At 42.3% G+C, this 17,574-nt stretch overlaps 1 protein-coding gene across 1 annotated transcript in view; it reads right to left on the bottom strand.

Moving 5' to 3' along the window:
- The window catches only part of LOC130436438 (uncharacterized), a 210,278-nt gene that overhangs the window by 176,974 nt on the left and 15,730 nt on the right, over window positions 1-17,574 (bottom strand). The window contains exons 3-6 of the mRNA XM_056767084.1: window positions 17,125-17,229; window positions 8,240-8,344; window positions 7,662-7,763; window positions 1,498-1,602 (exon numbers count right to left, since the gene is read on the bottom strand). Of these exons, the coding sequence (XP_056623062.1) occupies window positions 1,498-1,602; window positions 7,662-7,763; window positions 8,240-8,344; window positions 17,125-17,229 (417 nt within the window). The remainder of the gene's footprint in view (window positions 1-1,497; window positions 1,603-7,661; window positions 7,764-8,239; window positions 8,345-17,124; window positions 17,230-17,574) is intronic.

Below are 17,574 nucleotides of genomic sequence, written 5' to 3'. Positions count from 1 at the left end.
CTTGAAAAGTATTTTTGTTTGGTTACACTGCTCATGCACTTTAGTGCCTCTTGTAGTTCTTCGATGCTTAGATTTCTCTCCAAATTACATTTAACTTCTGATACTTTATGAAAAAGAAGTTCATCTATAAAAAACATATTGTCTTTCCAAGGTGTTATTTTATTCAGATTATGCTTAAATTGGCTTTTCTAGGTTTTCTTCTTGTGGATCATATATTTTGGATTTATATCTTGTAAAGCTTTCACTAAAGTGATTGTCTGGTTAGTCTATAGAAAAAACTGGTCTTTTCAAGTATCCAAAGATTTCACAAAATTTGGATTCTATAATTTTAATGAATAGTAGGTCAGACAGGCAGCTGATCCACCTGGTAAACTACTAAAATGAATTTCGCTCAGGGACTACATGTTAAATACTTTTTCATGTGTAGGTTGCTTATTTGGATAAAGCTAAATGAATAAATGTAAATGTAAAATGTTTTGACAACAAAATAATCAATCAGTGTTTTAAATCAATCTTTATACCTCTTAACAAACTATAACTGTATCCAAAACAATGAATGACTTCATCTCTGGTATTAATTTGTCCTATGACAGATGATCAAAGAGTTATTCTTAATGACACGAGCGGAGTGAGTTTGAGAATTTGCTATAGTACCCATTACTTGAGATGTTTAGAGGTCTTCTGTCATGTGAAGGTCCCCCTGAGACCTTACAAGATGTAAACATTTCACTTATCCTAAAAAATGGGAATCCCCCAGACGTGTGCTCTTCATACAGACCTACAGCGCTGTTAAACTGTTTTCATGGAATTATAAAACTCTATTTGACATTTATTACTTCAAATGAAATGCAAAAACTTTGAAGCTTGTTGTGTCAAAACTGCTTAGAATGCAGTAATAACCATTTTATTCCTAAGTGGTGAAATGTAAGATATTTGTTTTGACTGTATGTAATTCATGCAATAATGTAGATTCAAGAATGTACTTCATGCAATAATATTAGAAGGTTTTTAAAGACAATACATATGTTTAATCAAAAAATGATGGATGGACTTGTTCTTTCAGTACTTGCCATAAAGGCCTTCGATCTGATTGCCTTCTTTATTTTCTGTTTTAACACAGTCTGGTTAGGGGATCTTTGTAGACTGGATCAGAATATGGATGATCACCCACATGCAGCAATACTGTACCAAAGGGCTTAAATCAGATTGCTTCATAACTTGGCTTGTGCCGAAGCGTTCAAAACACAGTCTGGAAAGATTACAGTTATGTTTCCATGTGAGCTTGGCTCGTCCTGGCACAATTGAACCGGTTTAACACAGTTATCTTGAAAGAGAACTCAATTCAGCATTTTGCGCACTGTGAGTGACACAAACACAGAGTAATCTTTTTGCACCTTAATATTTAAATTGACAATGCTTAAAAACATGTGATTCAAGCAAATTTTGGTCCTGAGTGTCATTGACACTTTTTTGTTGAAATCTGAACACTTAATTTACCTTCTGGTCTCTGATGGTGTTTTTTCACTGAAGTTTGGTCTGTTATCTTGAGAATGATCACTCTTCACAGACACAGAGCTGAATGCAGGTGATCCTGATCTTTCACTAATGACACAAAGAGAAAAGGACAGAATGGATATTTTCTGATGAAAGCGTGCAGATCTTCTTTGACAAGTTAATAAATAAAATTGTTATGAAATTCAATTGCTGTTTGCATGGTCATGAACAAATAAGCATCATATCCCGATGGCTAATAGTTTTTGTATGTCTTTAGGTAGGCTAACATTACATCAATTCAGGGAGGTTTGCAAGAATTGTGTCTTCTAAACAAATGTGACACTGGACCGCAAAACCAGTTCTACACGTCAATTTTTTTGAGATTTATACATCATCTGAAAGCTGAGTACATAAGCTTGATGTATGCTTTGTTAGAATAGGACGATGTTTGGCCGAGATACAACTATTTGACAAACTGGAATCTGAGGGTGCAAAAATATATCGAAAATGGCCTTTCAAGCCGTCCCTGCGCTGTAGCAGGCCATTGCTAAGAGGAAACAGGTTTGTTTTAATGCTCTCTATTGGCTCACAACCGTGATGATGTTGTGGAGAGTAGAGGAACCCGAAACCTGAAATTCAAAACTTTACAACGGTACCAAACTTGATGTGTAATTCCCAAAGAGCGGCAGCAGCAAGTGAAGTTTGTAGGCATGTTTCCGCCCATTTATATTTTAAATTTCTGCAACCACTCACAAAAGTATATTTTTGTTTTCCTCATACGTAGCACCTAATCTCTGGAATAACCTTCCCGATACTATTCAATGGTCAGACACACTCTCCAAATTTAAATCTAGATTTTATTAGATATTATTTACTAGAAATGATGTTTTATTAACAAAGTTCGGGAGGAGCACATGCAAATAATTAAGCAGCTGCTCGGCATCAGAAATCACGCAGCTGCCCGACATTAGCAATCACATCACTTATCCTTCCAATTCAGAACGAGCTCTATAAATTGTGAAACCGCCTTACCTCCTTCATTCATAGATTTTTGCAGCATAACGCAGCATGTCTGAGTACGAAACCGCAGATACGGATAACAACGAATCCCTCGCCGCCCAGGGTCCTTCAGGAAACCCGGCCGCCCACCAAAGCACCAACACCAGCCTAGAAGCCACCGCGGGAAAGACGACTGAGACACCAAGAGGCCGCCACCCCTGCCGCACTGTCCGTCGCACCCCAAAACGACGGAGCAATGCAGCGTCATCACCTCCCCCATCCAGGGCTTCGGCAACTTCGTCCGCGTCCTCTTACACGTCGGCCCAACGCTCGATTCCCGAGATGAGGAAGTGGACCGTCGTAACCCTACGACAGGCTTTAGGAAACGCAGACATCCCGTTCTCCAGGAAAGCAACCAAATCTGAGCTGTACAACATTTACACCGCCTGCCAACCCGGAGCTCCAACAATGGCGCCTTCTGCAAAACCAAAAGCCACTGCCAAGATACGAAACACCACGATCTCCCAACACCAGGCAGCAACCACTCCAACCGCACCGAGGAAGAGGCGCCGTTCGCAAAGCAAGCATCGACGGCCCTCGGCCAGCTTAGGCCATGCCCCGGACCACGCGGATACCAGCAACCAGTTGGGCGCAAGATCACCCGAGTCCAGCTCCTCCGACGACCCCACGCTGACTCTCCACCGCCACGGCAGCGCGAGCACGCACCTGCCAGCGGCAACTTTTCCTACCCTATCAGGCTATCCTCCTTCCCACTTTCCCTCCGGGCTCTGGCCTGCAGCCCCAATGCCTTCAGATGCCGCGAGGTTGCCTCCGGCACAGGCGCAGGCTCAAACCTTTTTCCATTTTCCTATTGCCACAGGCTCTGGAGCTGACCAAAGCGTGATGCTGCATCCGTACGCGGCTCCAGCAGCCGCCCCTTTTTTCCCACGCACTCTATCCTACCCTAGCCACTGGCCTGCAGCCACACTGCCAATTGATAACGCGAGGCTGCCTCCGTTACAGGCACAGGCTCAGGCCCAAGCTTTTTCTCCATTTCCTATTGCCTCAGGCCCTGGAGCCACCCAAAACGTGATTCTGCATCCGTACGTGGCTCCAGCAGCCCCCCCTTTGTTCCCACACACCACACCCCGCTCCCGTGCCGCCTTCACCATTCACCCCGCAACACCAATGGCCATCCCCCCGAACGCTCCAGCCTGGGAACCTCCTCCCGTAGCCAGCAACATTACAGACCAGATATTAGCAGAAGTTCAGGCAGCTAGCTTCAGAAGCAGTCCAACACCCCACTCTAGTACCTCCCTATTCGGAACTAATATTCCCCTAGACCACCCACTGAAGCCCCTCCTTGACGTCTCTCTCAGCCACATCATCCTCTCAGTCTCCCCAAGGACCCTACAATCTTACCTCACAGCTTGGAAACGCTTCAAATCGTTCCACGCTAGATTCATCCTAACATTCCCAGACTTCTCAATGCTAGCCATCACCCCATTCATATCCCACCTAAACACCTCAAAAACCTCCAAGCCAGTTCTATTAAAGGATACCTAAGCGGATTACAATTTTTCCACAAACTCCTATTCGGATCACCTTCACCCCAAATAGCCAGCTCACAGACCTCCATGCTAATCAAAGGCATCCAAAGAGCCCACCCCTCCCGCCCTGACCCCAGGAAACCCATAACACTAGAAATACTAACTAAGTGCATAAACACTCTCCGCCAAGGCTACCACTCCACGCACACTTCCCGCACACAGGACGCCATGTTCATGTTAGCTTTTTTCGGTAACCTCAGATGTTCAGAATTAACCATCACATCCAAATTCAACCCAGACATCCACCCCACCATTTCAGATCTCTCCGTAATGTACGACGACACAATATCTTACTTCATTAAACAGAGCAAGACAGACCAAACAAAGAGAGGCCATCTAATATACATTTTTAATCTACCATCAGCTCTCCAACCATACCAAACCCTCCAAGCCTACCTCCAGCTCAGAAGCACACAAACCCTAATCCCCTCTGACCCTCTCTTCGTAGACGATTTCAACCGCCCCACCACGCGTTTCTGGTTCCAGAAACACCTCAAGCTAGTCCTGATCCAATCAGGCATCCCAGCAGATAACTTTTCCAGCCACTCCTTCAGAATCGGAGCAGCCCCAACAGCGGCCCAAAAAGGACTCTCCCAGCACCAAATCCAAACACTCGGCCGCTGGTCTTCAGAAGCCTTCAAAAGCTACATTCGTTCCGATCGTTCCCACATTAAAGAAGCACACCGGACCCTCATCAACCAAAACCGCTAACCCCAGTCCGCCGGCAATCCCACACACACATCAGCAGCTCACAGCACAGCCTTTTCCTATTTTTCCACACTGTTGCAGCAGTGCCACCCCAGCAGGGGTCTCTATCCATATCTCACACTGCAGCAGCAGTGCTACCCCAGCAGGGGTCCTTACCTATATTTCACACTGCAGCAGCAGTGCTTCCCCAGCAGGGGGGCTTTCACCTGCATTTCCCACCGCAGCAGCAGTGATGCCCCAGCAGGGGCTTTTATCTATATTTCACACTGCAGCAGCAGTGCCACCCCAGCAGGGGTCTTTACCTGTATTTCGCACCGCAGCAGCAGTGCCACCCCAGCAGGCGTCTTTATCTATATTTCACACTGCAGCAGCAGTGCTTCCCCAGCAGGGGCCTCCACCTGTATTTCCCACTGCACCAGCAGTGACGCCCCAGCAGGGGCTTTTATCTACTTTTCACACTGCAGCAGCAGTGCCACCCCAGGAGGGGTCTTTATCTGTATTTCCCACTGCAGCCGCAGTGCCACCCCAGCAGGGGCCTTTACCTATATTTCACACTGCAGCAGTGCTCCCCAGCAGGGGTTTCCATCTATGTTTCCAACTGCCGCAGCAGTGCCACCCCAGCAGGGGTCTTTATCTACATTTCACACTGCAGCAGCAGTGCTTCCCCAGCAGGGGCCTTCACCTGTATTTCCCACTGCACCAGCAGTGACGCCCCAGCAGGGGCTTTTATTTCAACTGCAGCAGCAGCTGCCGCCACAGCAGGGGCCTCTATCTCACACTTCCGCAGCAGTACAACCCCAGCAGGGGTCTTTTTCTATCTCACACTGCAGCAGCAGTGCTTCCCCAGCAGGGGCCTTCACCTGTATTTCCCACTGCATCAGCAGTGACGCCCCAGCAGGGGCTTTTTATTTCAACTGCAGCAGCAGTATCGCCTCAGCAGGGGCCTCTATCTCACACTGCCGCAGCAGTACAACCCCAGCAGGGGTCTTTATCTATCTCACACTGCCGCAGCAGTACTCCTTATCTATCCCACACTGCCGCAGCAGTACAACCCCAGCAGGGGTCTTTATCTATCTCACACTGCCGCAGCAGTACAACCCCAGCAGGGGTCTTTATCTATCTCACACTGCCGCAGCAGTACAACCCCAGCAGGGGTCTTTATCTATCTCACACTGCCACAGCAGTACAACCCCAGCAGGGGTCTTTATCTATCTCACACTGCCGCAGCAGTACAACCCCAGCAGGGGTCTTTATCTATCTCACACTGCCGCAGCAGTACAACCCCAGCAGGGGTCTTTATCTATCTCACACTGCAGCAGCAGTGCTTCCCCAGCAGGGGTCTTTATCTATTTCACACTGCAGCAGCAGTGCTTCCCCAGCAGGGGCCTCCATCTGTATTTCCCACCGCACCAGCATTGACGCCCCAGCAGGGGTTCTACCTATACTCCACACTGCAGCAGCAGCGCAACCCCAGCAGGGGTCTCTCATCTACATTTTCACACCGCAGCAGCAACGCCACCCCAGCAGGGGCTTTTTTCCGTTGTTTAACTACCGCAGCAGTGCTACCCCAGCCGGGGCCCCTTTTATCTATATCTAAATCCGTCCCAGCAATGCCGCCCCGGCAGTAGCCTTCTACCGCCTCAGACGTAGCGTCGTCCCAGTAAGGGTTTCCCATACACGTCGTTTAAACTGCAGCATCAGCTCCTTCCGCACAAGGGCCTCCATCCTCATTTCCAATGACCACTCTAGATCCGTACCGCACAGAAGCCCACAGAAATCAACCCCGCAGAGGCTCCAGCCGGGACCCTACTCAAAACAAAGGCCAGCAACTCACAGCTGCAAACCTTGCTAATTTTTGGGGGGGCAATATCGCCCAGCTTTGGCTGCTGTCCTGCATTAGTCTTATTTTTTGGGGGAAAGCGCTCGGGGCACGGGCAACAGAGACCAGAGCCCTCGCCCCGAACAAGGGGGAGCGCTCCGGGGTCGGGAGAGAATGCCGACCCCGGAGCCCTCTCCCCGGACAGCACGCCGAATATGCATACTAAATTCTCAGCGTAACCACGCTGCCCCCCCCTTTAATTATTTGCTAAGGTGAACTCGTGAAATGATGTTTTATTAACAAAGTTCGGGAGGAGCACGTGCAAATAATTAAGCAGCTGCTCGGCATCAGAAATCACGCAGCTGCCCGACATTAGCAATCACATCACTTATCCTTCCAATTCAGAACGAGCTCTATAAATTGTGAAACCGCCTTACCTCCTTCATTCATAGATTTTTGCAGCATCCCACCTCCACCCCGACTCCTCACCATAAAAACTATTTTCTACCGAAAAGGGGGGGGGGGAAGCGCTCGGGGCACGGGCAACAGAGACCAGAGCCCTCGCCCCGAACAAGGGGGAGCGCTCCGGGGTCGGGAGAGAATGCCGACCCCGGAGCCCTCTCCCCGGACAGCACGCCAAATACGCAAACTAAATTCTCAGCGTAACCACGCTGCCCCCCCCTTTAATTATTTGCTAAGGTGAACTCGTGAATGTTCTTACTTGTTCTATAAACACCATGCACTGTGCCGTGTTTTACCTTTTTGTGTTTTTCTATTTGTCTTATTTTCTCCTGTAAAGCTGCTTGCATATTGTGAAAACTGCTATATAAATAAAATTTTATTGACTTGAAAAGTAAAAGTAAAGATCCAGGTTGACAAATATTTCAAACCATTTAATCATTATAGATTTATAGATATCATGGCTGTAAGAATCCATATGATGGATGATAGTATTGTGATATTGTCACACATAAATTTAGGCATTAGTTATTTTTTTAATTTGTGTCTGATTACTTTGATTTTATTTTTACCTGGTCGCTGATGGTGTTTTTTCACTGAAGTTTGGTCTGTTATCTTGAGAATGATCACTCTTCACAGACACAGAGCTGAATGCAGGTGATCCTGATCTTTCACTAATGACACAAAGAGAAAAGGACAGAATGGTTATTTTCTGATGAAAGCGTGCAGATCTTCACTGACAAGTTGATACAAAATAAAATTGTTATGAAATTTAATTCTTAAGTGACACCAGAGCTATTGAAAGAGAGAGTCATGACAACGGAAGTTTGAAGTATTGAGAAGCTCTATAAATCGCCTTTGCTGTAAAAATCTGTTCCATTAAAGTCAACAGAATTGACCTGAGTCTCTCTCTCTAAACGGCTCTGGGTGACCATAAATAGATTAAGGCAGGTTTGCAAAAAAATTGAAAATATTGCAAACCATTACTGTCATTGAATCCATTATAGGTCTGTCACAATATACACATTTCTCTTAACAATTATTGAGGTTGTAAGAATCCATGATAATGGTAATATCTTGATATATCTTTGAATAAATTATGGTGAAATAATTGTTTGGTCTTAATGGTTTTTTTATTTTTAATTTTTACCTTCTGGTCGCTGATGGTGTTTTTTCACTGAAGTTTGGTCTGTCATCTTGAGAATGATCACTCTTCACAGACACAGAGCTGAATACAGATGATCCTGATCTTTCACTAATGACACAAAGAGAAAAGAATACAACTACAGGGATGAACCTCAAATTTATTTGAAGAGATTGAATTAACTGGGCTAGCAAAAAAGAGGACATATTGGCATTTTCTGCTGAAAGTGTGCACATCTTCATTGCCAAATTAATCAATTAAATTGTTATAATAAATTAAATTTAAAAAGCATCATATCCCACTGGATAATAGCCTGGCGTGAGATGGGACGGGGATGGAACAGTCCAGGTGCGACTCGACAACGATGTGGTGGCTGGAGTTATGGTCGCCCGGGGAGAGAAGTCGGTGGCGGTGCAGAGTACCTGTGTGGCATCTGGGACGCGTCTTCCCTTTTCCAGTTATTTCAGGGCCTTGGCCTCGCAGGATAGCTCAGGTGTGGAATAAGGAGGCAGCTTGACCCGCAGCAGCAAACATACATGCCTTGGAAGGGAGCATATGTCAACCCCTTCAGGTGGCGGCGGTCTGCGGGCACAGATGTACCGCGATAGCCACCCCTGTATAGATGGAAGTCAGGGCAATGGAGCTTGTTTGTAGTGAACGTGCAGAAAAGGGGGCGTTCCAGGTCTTAGCGAGCTCCTCATGCACCTCCGGAAAGAAAGGTACCGGGGCAGGTACCAGGAGTCAAGCGGCAGCAAGTGCAAGCATGGCTTATATCTTCACAATAGCCTTGTCCTGAGCTCGACAAGCCGGGAGCTCCAGGGAGTCTTCAGGGTCTGATACCAGCAAATTGGCAACCAATAATGCAATGTAACCCTCATCACGCACTTGTTGCATGGTTCTGCAATGGACGGTCGACTGCCGTCCATCGGAGACGGGTTCGGTGAGATGGAACGGTATGCGAGGTTGACACAGGTGGACTAACGTCCATGGGAGCCCCCATAACACCAATGTCGCTCGCTGCTGCGGACGGCTGGCCAACCGCTGCGGGATGGGAAGCAGACAAAGTTGTGGCTGCGTCTAAGAAGAACACAGCCAATCGTGACCACAACACCTTGATAGACAAATGCTTGCAGTGCAGGCATGTCTTATCAATGAACGCTACTTCAGCATGCATGCGACCCAAGCATGTGACACAGGTATCATGCCCGTCGGGTTGGAAGATCAGGCGGCTGCATCCAAGGGCACAGCGGTGAGACATGTTGAGAGACAATGCATAATATACTCTTTTAGACACCTTGGTCTGCTGCCTGAACGCCCAGGGAAGCACACCAAGGGGACGAATCTGCTGCTCCACATTTTAGAATCAAGCAGAATACTTAAAAATGCTCTGTATAAATGAATGACTCGCTGGTTCCGAAAAACAAAAGTTGAATGAATGGGCACTCTTCCTTAATATCCGTATCCACGGGGTGGAGACTGGCAGGCCATGTCATTCGCCAAGTTCATTAGCCTTTTAAAAGTACAATTATACTGCATTTCCACCACGGCTGGTAATGGTACTGGATCTGGTTCCCGGTGGAGGATGGCAGCGTTCAGAACCGACTCATGTTTCCACTGGCAGGGAGCAGAACCCTCTACATCAATCCAAGTTCATATTTATCTCCATGTTCATTTTTTTTAAATGGAGTAATATGAAATAGAATGATATAAAACACAACTGTGCTTCCTGTCATTTCCCTTTTTAAAATAGTCATATGTGATTTATTCAACATATGCCTACTCTGATTATTCTTAATGTTTTTAAATAAAATAAAATATTATATAAAACACAGTCTATTATTAGAACGTATAAGATGTTTGTTCGATACATAATTTGTAAGCAAAGAATTTAATCGAAAGCCAATATCATGGCACCGTCCCAGGAATTTCTTGAGCTGAAAAGCGCAGCCCGGTTCCGGCACCTGCACCAACCCTGGTGGAAAAGCGTAGTCAGAGAGAGTAATGGGCAAAAAACTACCTCTGCCAAGCGTTTTTTCCTTATGCCGTTTGTGAAAAAACAAAATATACAAAAACTAAAAAGCATCAGAGAAATTAAAATAAAATAGTTAATCTAATCTGCCCGGTCAGCTGTTTCTCATCATCAATTGAATATAAAATACAGGTGATATATTTGTGTTGTTATTCACAATATGAACAGTTGTTCACTTTGGCTTTGTAACCTATAAATTAGGTTTAGAAGGTGATGTTATCTGTTCTGACATACAGTGTGAAAGCATTTGTAAATTTGGCAGTAAAAACACGTTGTCTTGGTCTTGGTTTAGCATTTGTGTAAAAGAAGTTAAAGCATTTTAAGTCTGTGTTAAATGTATTGCCTAAACTGCCAGATGTTGATATAACTGTGTAAATGGTCTAGAACATTTCTAAAAGTATTAAAAAATTGTCATAGCAATTCACATATTTTTCAAAGATTTTAACTGGCATCCACTGCGGCCAGTATTTTTTTTTAAACATTTTTACAATAATAGGGAGGTTTGCAAGAATTTTGCCCTCCAAGCAACTATTTCACACCATTCATGTCATACAATCCATTATAGCCCAGTCAACACATGAGATCATGCGATGATCACAATGACATCACACGATTCTCATACTTTGATACTCACATTGGGAGCAAAACGTGAGCACATTGTGGGTTCAAAAGATTCTCATACTATGATACTCACATTGTGAGCAGTATGTGAGCTCAAGAGCCTTTGTGAATTTAAAATGTTGAGCAGGTTGGAGGACGCAGTTCAAATATCGGTCACCAGGCATAAAATCATCTATATCTTGGATAAGATTCCTTCGCATCTACAGCACACATATCAGACAATGATGCTCAAACGCTGATATGTTCTTCAAGTATATAGAAAGATTAAACCAGTCTTATTAACTCCTTGATTTCATGTAACAACTTGAAATATAATCTGGATACACAATAAACTTTAATAAAATTTACAGAAAGGATTTAGCATGTTTTGATAAAATGTTATTTAATAACAGTAATAATATAACTTTAATTTTTTCATTCATTCATTATTTAGTTCTTCTTTTTTTAACATTAACTTATAATGACCAATATATTACTACCGTTATTAAAGTTAGTTTAAATAAACACAATTGTTCATTAGTAGTTGTAATGTTAGTTTATTGTGTTAACAGATATAACTTTTGATTGTAAAAATTATTGATAAATGTCGAAATCAATATAACTAAGATTAATTAAATGTTGACCACAGTAGAGCACACAGTGAGTGCGTTATGAGCTTTTTGCGCCCCATCCTAGATGGGCCCCCCTGGCCCTTGGACGGGAGAATGAGATCCTGAGTAGCCTACCCCCAGCGGTGTTGAGACCATTACTCAGGCTAGGGCCCCGGCCACTAGGCTACGCCCAACACCTTCGCAATGTTTTACAACCAACTCGACGTAAAACCGGTGTCAGCCCGCGTCTTGCATGGCAACATGTAGGACCGGCTGTCTGTAGGGCTTATGCCTGCGAAAGCACATTCCCCCCTTTCCATAGGTGGGTCAGTGTGCTACTTAGACTCCATTCTTCCCTCACAGGGTGAAGAACAGGCATTCCATCCATTACTAAGCAGGCACCTTCTGCGGGCGGGCTGGGCAGAGTAGCCCTGCCACATAGGCATTTGTACCTTCTGAGTTATCCACATGTAGCTCTTACCGGACCTAATGCTACCGGACATTGTAACTCCCCCACTCAGGCGGTTCCGTCTGATGTATCCTCATGATTGGTTACCACCTTGGTAACCCATGACCTTCCCTAGGTGGACCTCCACCTCGCGGTTCACTACTTCAGTCCGCATATATCCCCTGACGGAAAGACCATGTTGGTGTCTCCACTAAACTCCTCCCTACGGCAGGAATTGGTCACTGTAGCACATCCCCCATTTGAGGAAGTAGCGCTTAACCAGTGGCCTTAAAGTACCGGTTGGCATCTGGCTTTTAGAGAAACAAGGCCGCCGCCCGTGAGGACTGAAGGCAGGGGCTTCCCACCTTTTCAAAAAGCTCTGGAACCCCTATGGAAGTAAAATAGTGCCTTATGTGTTTGAAGCAAAGAGACGTGCTGAATAGCACTAACTGAAAAAAAATGCATTGTATTAACAGTTCTTGCATTTTAAGGTTCTGCAATTCAATATGGTTGTACATTTAAACTGTGAATATTTCAAATTGAAAAATTTCACACTCGGTTTCACTGTCTAAAAATTAAAAAATCTAAATTCACCTTTTAAATTTCATTAAAAAAATTGAACTTGTTTTTAAATACAACCTTTAATATTCGACGGATAATTTTCAGGCCATATTATTTCGATTTAAAAATTCGCTTCCACAAATTCAGCGGTTCAAATTCGGCTTGAAATTCAAAGTTTCACATCCGGGAATCCCAGGAAAAGCAATAGAGCGCTGATTCTACAAATGCATGATCTCTTCCTGCTGCCTGACCGCTTCACCAGCAGGTGGTGTAAGTCGGTTCTGACGTAGATCAAATCAAGAAATGCAGATACTCTTTAAATGTTTGCCACAGAGTCCACTCATCTGCTCGATTAAGTCAATTTAGTTGTTCTCATAGATAGCTTCTTAAACATCATCAACCTTTTTAGAAATTTAACTGACGCTTGCACTGCCAGTAGTTTGCACAGACACACTGAAGGCCTATTATGCTCAGACTATGAATCTCCTCCTGTTCTGGCTTAAATGAATTAGGTTATGTTTTACTTCAACACATCATGTTCACATAAATACTATGCATCATCAGCATTTACAGGACATTTATTGTGTTTAACTGTTTAAAGTGGTCAAATACTGAGATCTCAACCAGCATCTCATTGATAACTGCTCCGACTTTAACACGTATGCAACTCTCTCAGTAGTGCTTCTGTTTATATGACATAGAAGCAATCTCTACAGACTTTCTTTTAATTTTCCTCACATGATCTTGTTTTAATTTGCGACTCTCAGAAAATGCTGTATTTTGTGGAATTGTGGAAACGTTCGTCGTTTTTATTTTGTTAATACAAAATAGAAAAAAACGATCTTTTAGCCAAGCGAACTTGTCGAGTAAGCCAAATAAAATTGACCAGATACAAATAGACATCACGTTCTTTAGAGCCAGAACAGACCCGAAATGTATTGTCGAAGCCAAGAAAGAGACCTCACGGCGTTATGGATATAACAGCTGTAAGATGGTGTTCCCCAAAATGTGCGACAAACTGCTTGAGTTGATGTCTGTTAATAAAATGCAAAAATGTCAATTACGGTATTAATCTAATTATGAATTGGAAATTTTAGTGTAACAAATATTTGTTGTTTCCATAACAATTAAACTGATTCAATTTTTATCTTTCAAGTCGATTCGGTAAAAGTAAATTCATTTTAAATTAGAGACGCAATGCCATATCGGACACAATCTTTGTCAACGTAGACGTGTTGTTAGACCCGTTGCCGCTGGGACCCATAAGGATCTAACAGACCTGTACACCTCATCGCAAAGTGTCTAAAATGTATGTGTACAGTTCAGATAAACGATCAAGTTTACCCTCTTTAAACTTATGATGACTGAATGAGATGCGTAGGTAGGTGTCTTATTATTGCAGTATTTCAGTTTGTTTTTTATTCATTTCTTCATTTAGCCTAATAGACTACACTTGGCTATATTTTTCGTTCTGACCTCAGAGATTTCAGATGAAAAACAGGCATAATTATTTCTATTGATATGTCTCTTCTAAGTGGCTATTAGTTCGTTTAAGTTTAAGCATTTATATCCTACGTTTAAAAATATTTTACAATTACGTTTTGAAGAAAATACTTTACTTTTAATTGGTCATTTATATTGTAGATTATTTTACGTTGTGATAAAATAGTTAATGGCTTGTTCTTATATCTGTTTGCACTACTTTTTCATTTCCTACTGTAGTCAGTTTTAAATGGATATTTATTGTTTTTTTTTTCCTATTTAGTTTTATACCAAAATAAAGTTTCATTTGAATCGTTAAGCTTATTGTGATCGTGTTATGAACCTAATGTAATGGTTTAAAATCTTGTTGTATTGTTTTCTGGCACATTTAATCATATACCATCGCATGTGTCATTAAAATAGCTTAATGAAATTAACTTATTTTATTTTAAAAACTCAATACACAGTATGGTTTAGTAAAGCACTGTTATATATCCATTTTTTCTCATCCCCGAAACTCAAACCATTATTTGATGACTTAAGATGGTGCTTATCAATAGCACGATTTTATGTTTGTATGTGGCAAGATACAGAAATTTGCGTGCATTTGATACGCAGGTGTAATTTACCCATACCATCTTAACCAATATTGTTTTGCTTCTGTATGACATATCGCTTTATTGCTCCCTGACCTCTTTTGAAGTTAATTTGGATACAAATGCTTAATGCTGCTAAATTACTTAATGTTATTATATCATATGCACGTAAACGTAATGAATGCTTATAAATAGCAAGCCAAATACAAACATAAACTCGTACTCTAGATAGACAGTACAAGGAGATCGGGTAGAATATTAAAATAATTAAATTAAAATGTATGACTAGTCCAATGATTCCAGGACACCTAGAATTGTCCCCGTGCTCCATGTCCTTTAGGGCTAGTGGTGAGCTAAGCTGCCAGCACAAACGTCAATATTTTTCTTGATGATGTATAAGAAGCTATCTATGAGAACTAAATTCACTTAATCGAGCAGATGAAAGGACTCCGTGGCAAACATTTAAAGAGTATCTGTTTTTCTTGCTTTGATCTACGTCAGAACCCGACTTGCACCACCTGCTGGTGAAGCGGTCAGGCAGCAGGAAGTGATCATGCATTTGTAGAATCAGCGCTCTATTGCTTTTCCTGGGATTCCCGGATGTGAAACTTTGAATTTCAAGCCGAATTTGAACCGCTGAATTTGTGGAAGCGAATTTTTAAATCGAAATAATATGGACTGAAAATTATCCGTCGAATATTAAAGGTTGTATTTAAAAACAAGTTCAATTTTTTTAATGAAATTTAAAAGGTGAATTTTGATTTTTTTAATTTTTAGACAGTGAAAACGAGTATGAAATTTTTCAATTTGAAATATTCACAGTTTAAATGTACAACCATATTGAATTGCAGAACCTTAAAATGCAAGAACTGTTAATACAATGCATTTTTTTTCAGTTAGTGCTATTCAGCACGTAATTTGCTTCAAACACATAAGGCACTATTTTACTTCCATAAACCCCCTACCTATCAGCTGGAAGGTTACAATTATGCGAAAGCGCTCACATCTAACATGCCCAGGCCAGTCACCGACGTTTTGATAGAGATTGAGTTTTCAATAGGAATCCTATCTCTCGGTTCAACACAACGTCGAGAGACCGACAGAAAGAGAACGTCTTGGTTACGTATGTAACCTCAGTTCCCTGATGCAGGGAACGAGATGTTGTGTCCTTCTTGCCACAAACACAAGCCGACCGCTCCAGTACTCGTGAGAGTCTCTCAGGCTCCTCAGAACTAAGGTAAATGAATGCAGCACGCCGTCTCCCTTTCATACCCGGATATCCCGGGACGGAGTCCGGCATGCAAATTTCATTCGCCAATTTCATTGGCTTTTTCTAAACAAGTCGAAGTGATAGGTTCTCGAGGGCGAACCACATCTGTCGGTTAGACACTACGTCTCGTTCCCTCCATCAGGGAACGGAGGTTACATCCATAACCAGGACCCTCTCAGCGTGCTTTGCATCTGACTGCATTAGGAGATTATTATTTGTATTAACTTTTTAAGTGTTTTTAATTGTTTTTCAGTAAAAAGAAAGAGTTGGTAGTGATTTTTGTGGATATATTTTTGAGATATATAAGAGTTTTGGTTTTATTTTTAGGTTTTGTTACTGTTGTTCAGAAGAGCGAACGGCAGTGAGCATTTTACAGTTGTATCTGTCTGCCAGGAGCTGCGACATGAACCTTATCTCTTTCCACACATGCACAGTTCATTACTATCGGCAAAATGACTGAACGCAGCAAATGTTCAAAAGTTTGGTTAAACTTTGTGAAAAAAGATGATAGCATTGCCACATGCAATACTTGTGGTAAAGATATTTTGTGCAAGGGAGGAGGTACCTCTAATATGCTGAAACACGGCTTAATCAGAAGGAATGCACAGTGTTTAAATCTCCCAGCCTAGAGTCCATCTTCTACAATGCACCAGATAGCCTACAGCTTATATTAGTAGGAATAGTAGCGTCTCACACTCAAGTACAAAATACAGATAGAGATGAAAAGATAATCAGTTTTGTTTAAGTTAATAAAAAAATTTAAATAGTGTTCACAAATGTATAGATTCGGCAAACAACAGGTCAACATGTCTTGTTTATTTTAAATTATATAATATATATATATATTAAATAATTTTTTTCTCTCCCCCCAAAAATATCACACGCGCACCTGATGCGCTCCTGCGAACGGAGAGAAAGAGTTCACACAGATGGAAAGTGCATCCTTTTGCAGTGTTCAATAGGTTTTGGTTGTTGACGTGATCGCGTAGATGCATCACACAAGCACACATAACATATGCACAAAACACACGCGCACACAAATATTTCTTTGTTCTGCTGAACACACTGGAAGATCTGGAAAGAAAATGAAATCCAATCCTGCATTGCATTGACTCCCATTGTATTTATTTTCCCTCTTATGGCAGTACATGGTGGATGAGATCTGCCATTAGTTCTGAGAGTTCAGCAAAACAAAGACATTTATACAGGCTTGGAACAATCTGAGAGTGAGTAAATGATGACAGAATCATTGGTTTCTGTATTTTTGGTCTTATAGGTATCATTTTATTTTTACCTTCTGGTAGTTGATGGTGTTTCTTGACTGAAGTTTGGTCTGTCATCTTGAGAATGATCACTCCTCATAGACACAGAGCTGTCAACCGGTGATCCTGATCTTTCACTAATGACACAAAGAGAAAAGAAATAAACAGTTAACTCATTTGAAGAGAATTAATTAACCTTGTTAGTGAAAATGGACATAATGGCTATTTTCTGATTAAAGCGTGCACATCTTCATTGACAGATTAATAAATAAAATTGTGATTGAATTTAATTGATGTTTGCATTGTCAGGAAAAAGCATCTTATCCTGTTGGTTTTTCTCAGTCTTTACGTGACACTAAATATATTCAGTCTGGTTTTCCGGAATTTTGTCTTTGATAGAAATATTTGAAACCAAAAATAAAGTTACTGTTAATTTACTCACTCCCAGTCCTACTATTTTTCAAGAAGGTATTTGATGGAAT

Source organism: Triplophysa dalaica, chromosome 15 (assembly GCF_015846415.1).
Source record: "Triplophysa dalaica isolate WHDGS20190420 chromosome 15, ASM1584641v1, whole genome shotgun sequence".
NCBI classification, from domain to species: domain Eukaryota; kingdom Metazoa; phylum Chordata; class Actinopteri; order Cypriniformes; family Nemacheilidae; genus Triplophysa; species Triplophysa dalaica.
Note: the sequence above shows the minus strand (reverse complement) of the source record. Positions and strands in the feature narration are given on the sequence as shown.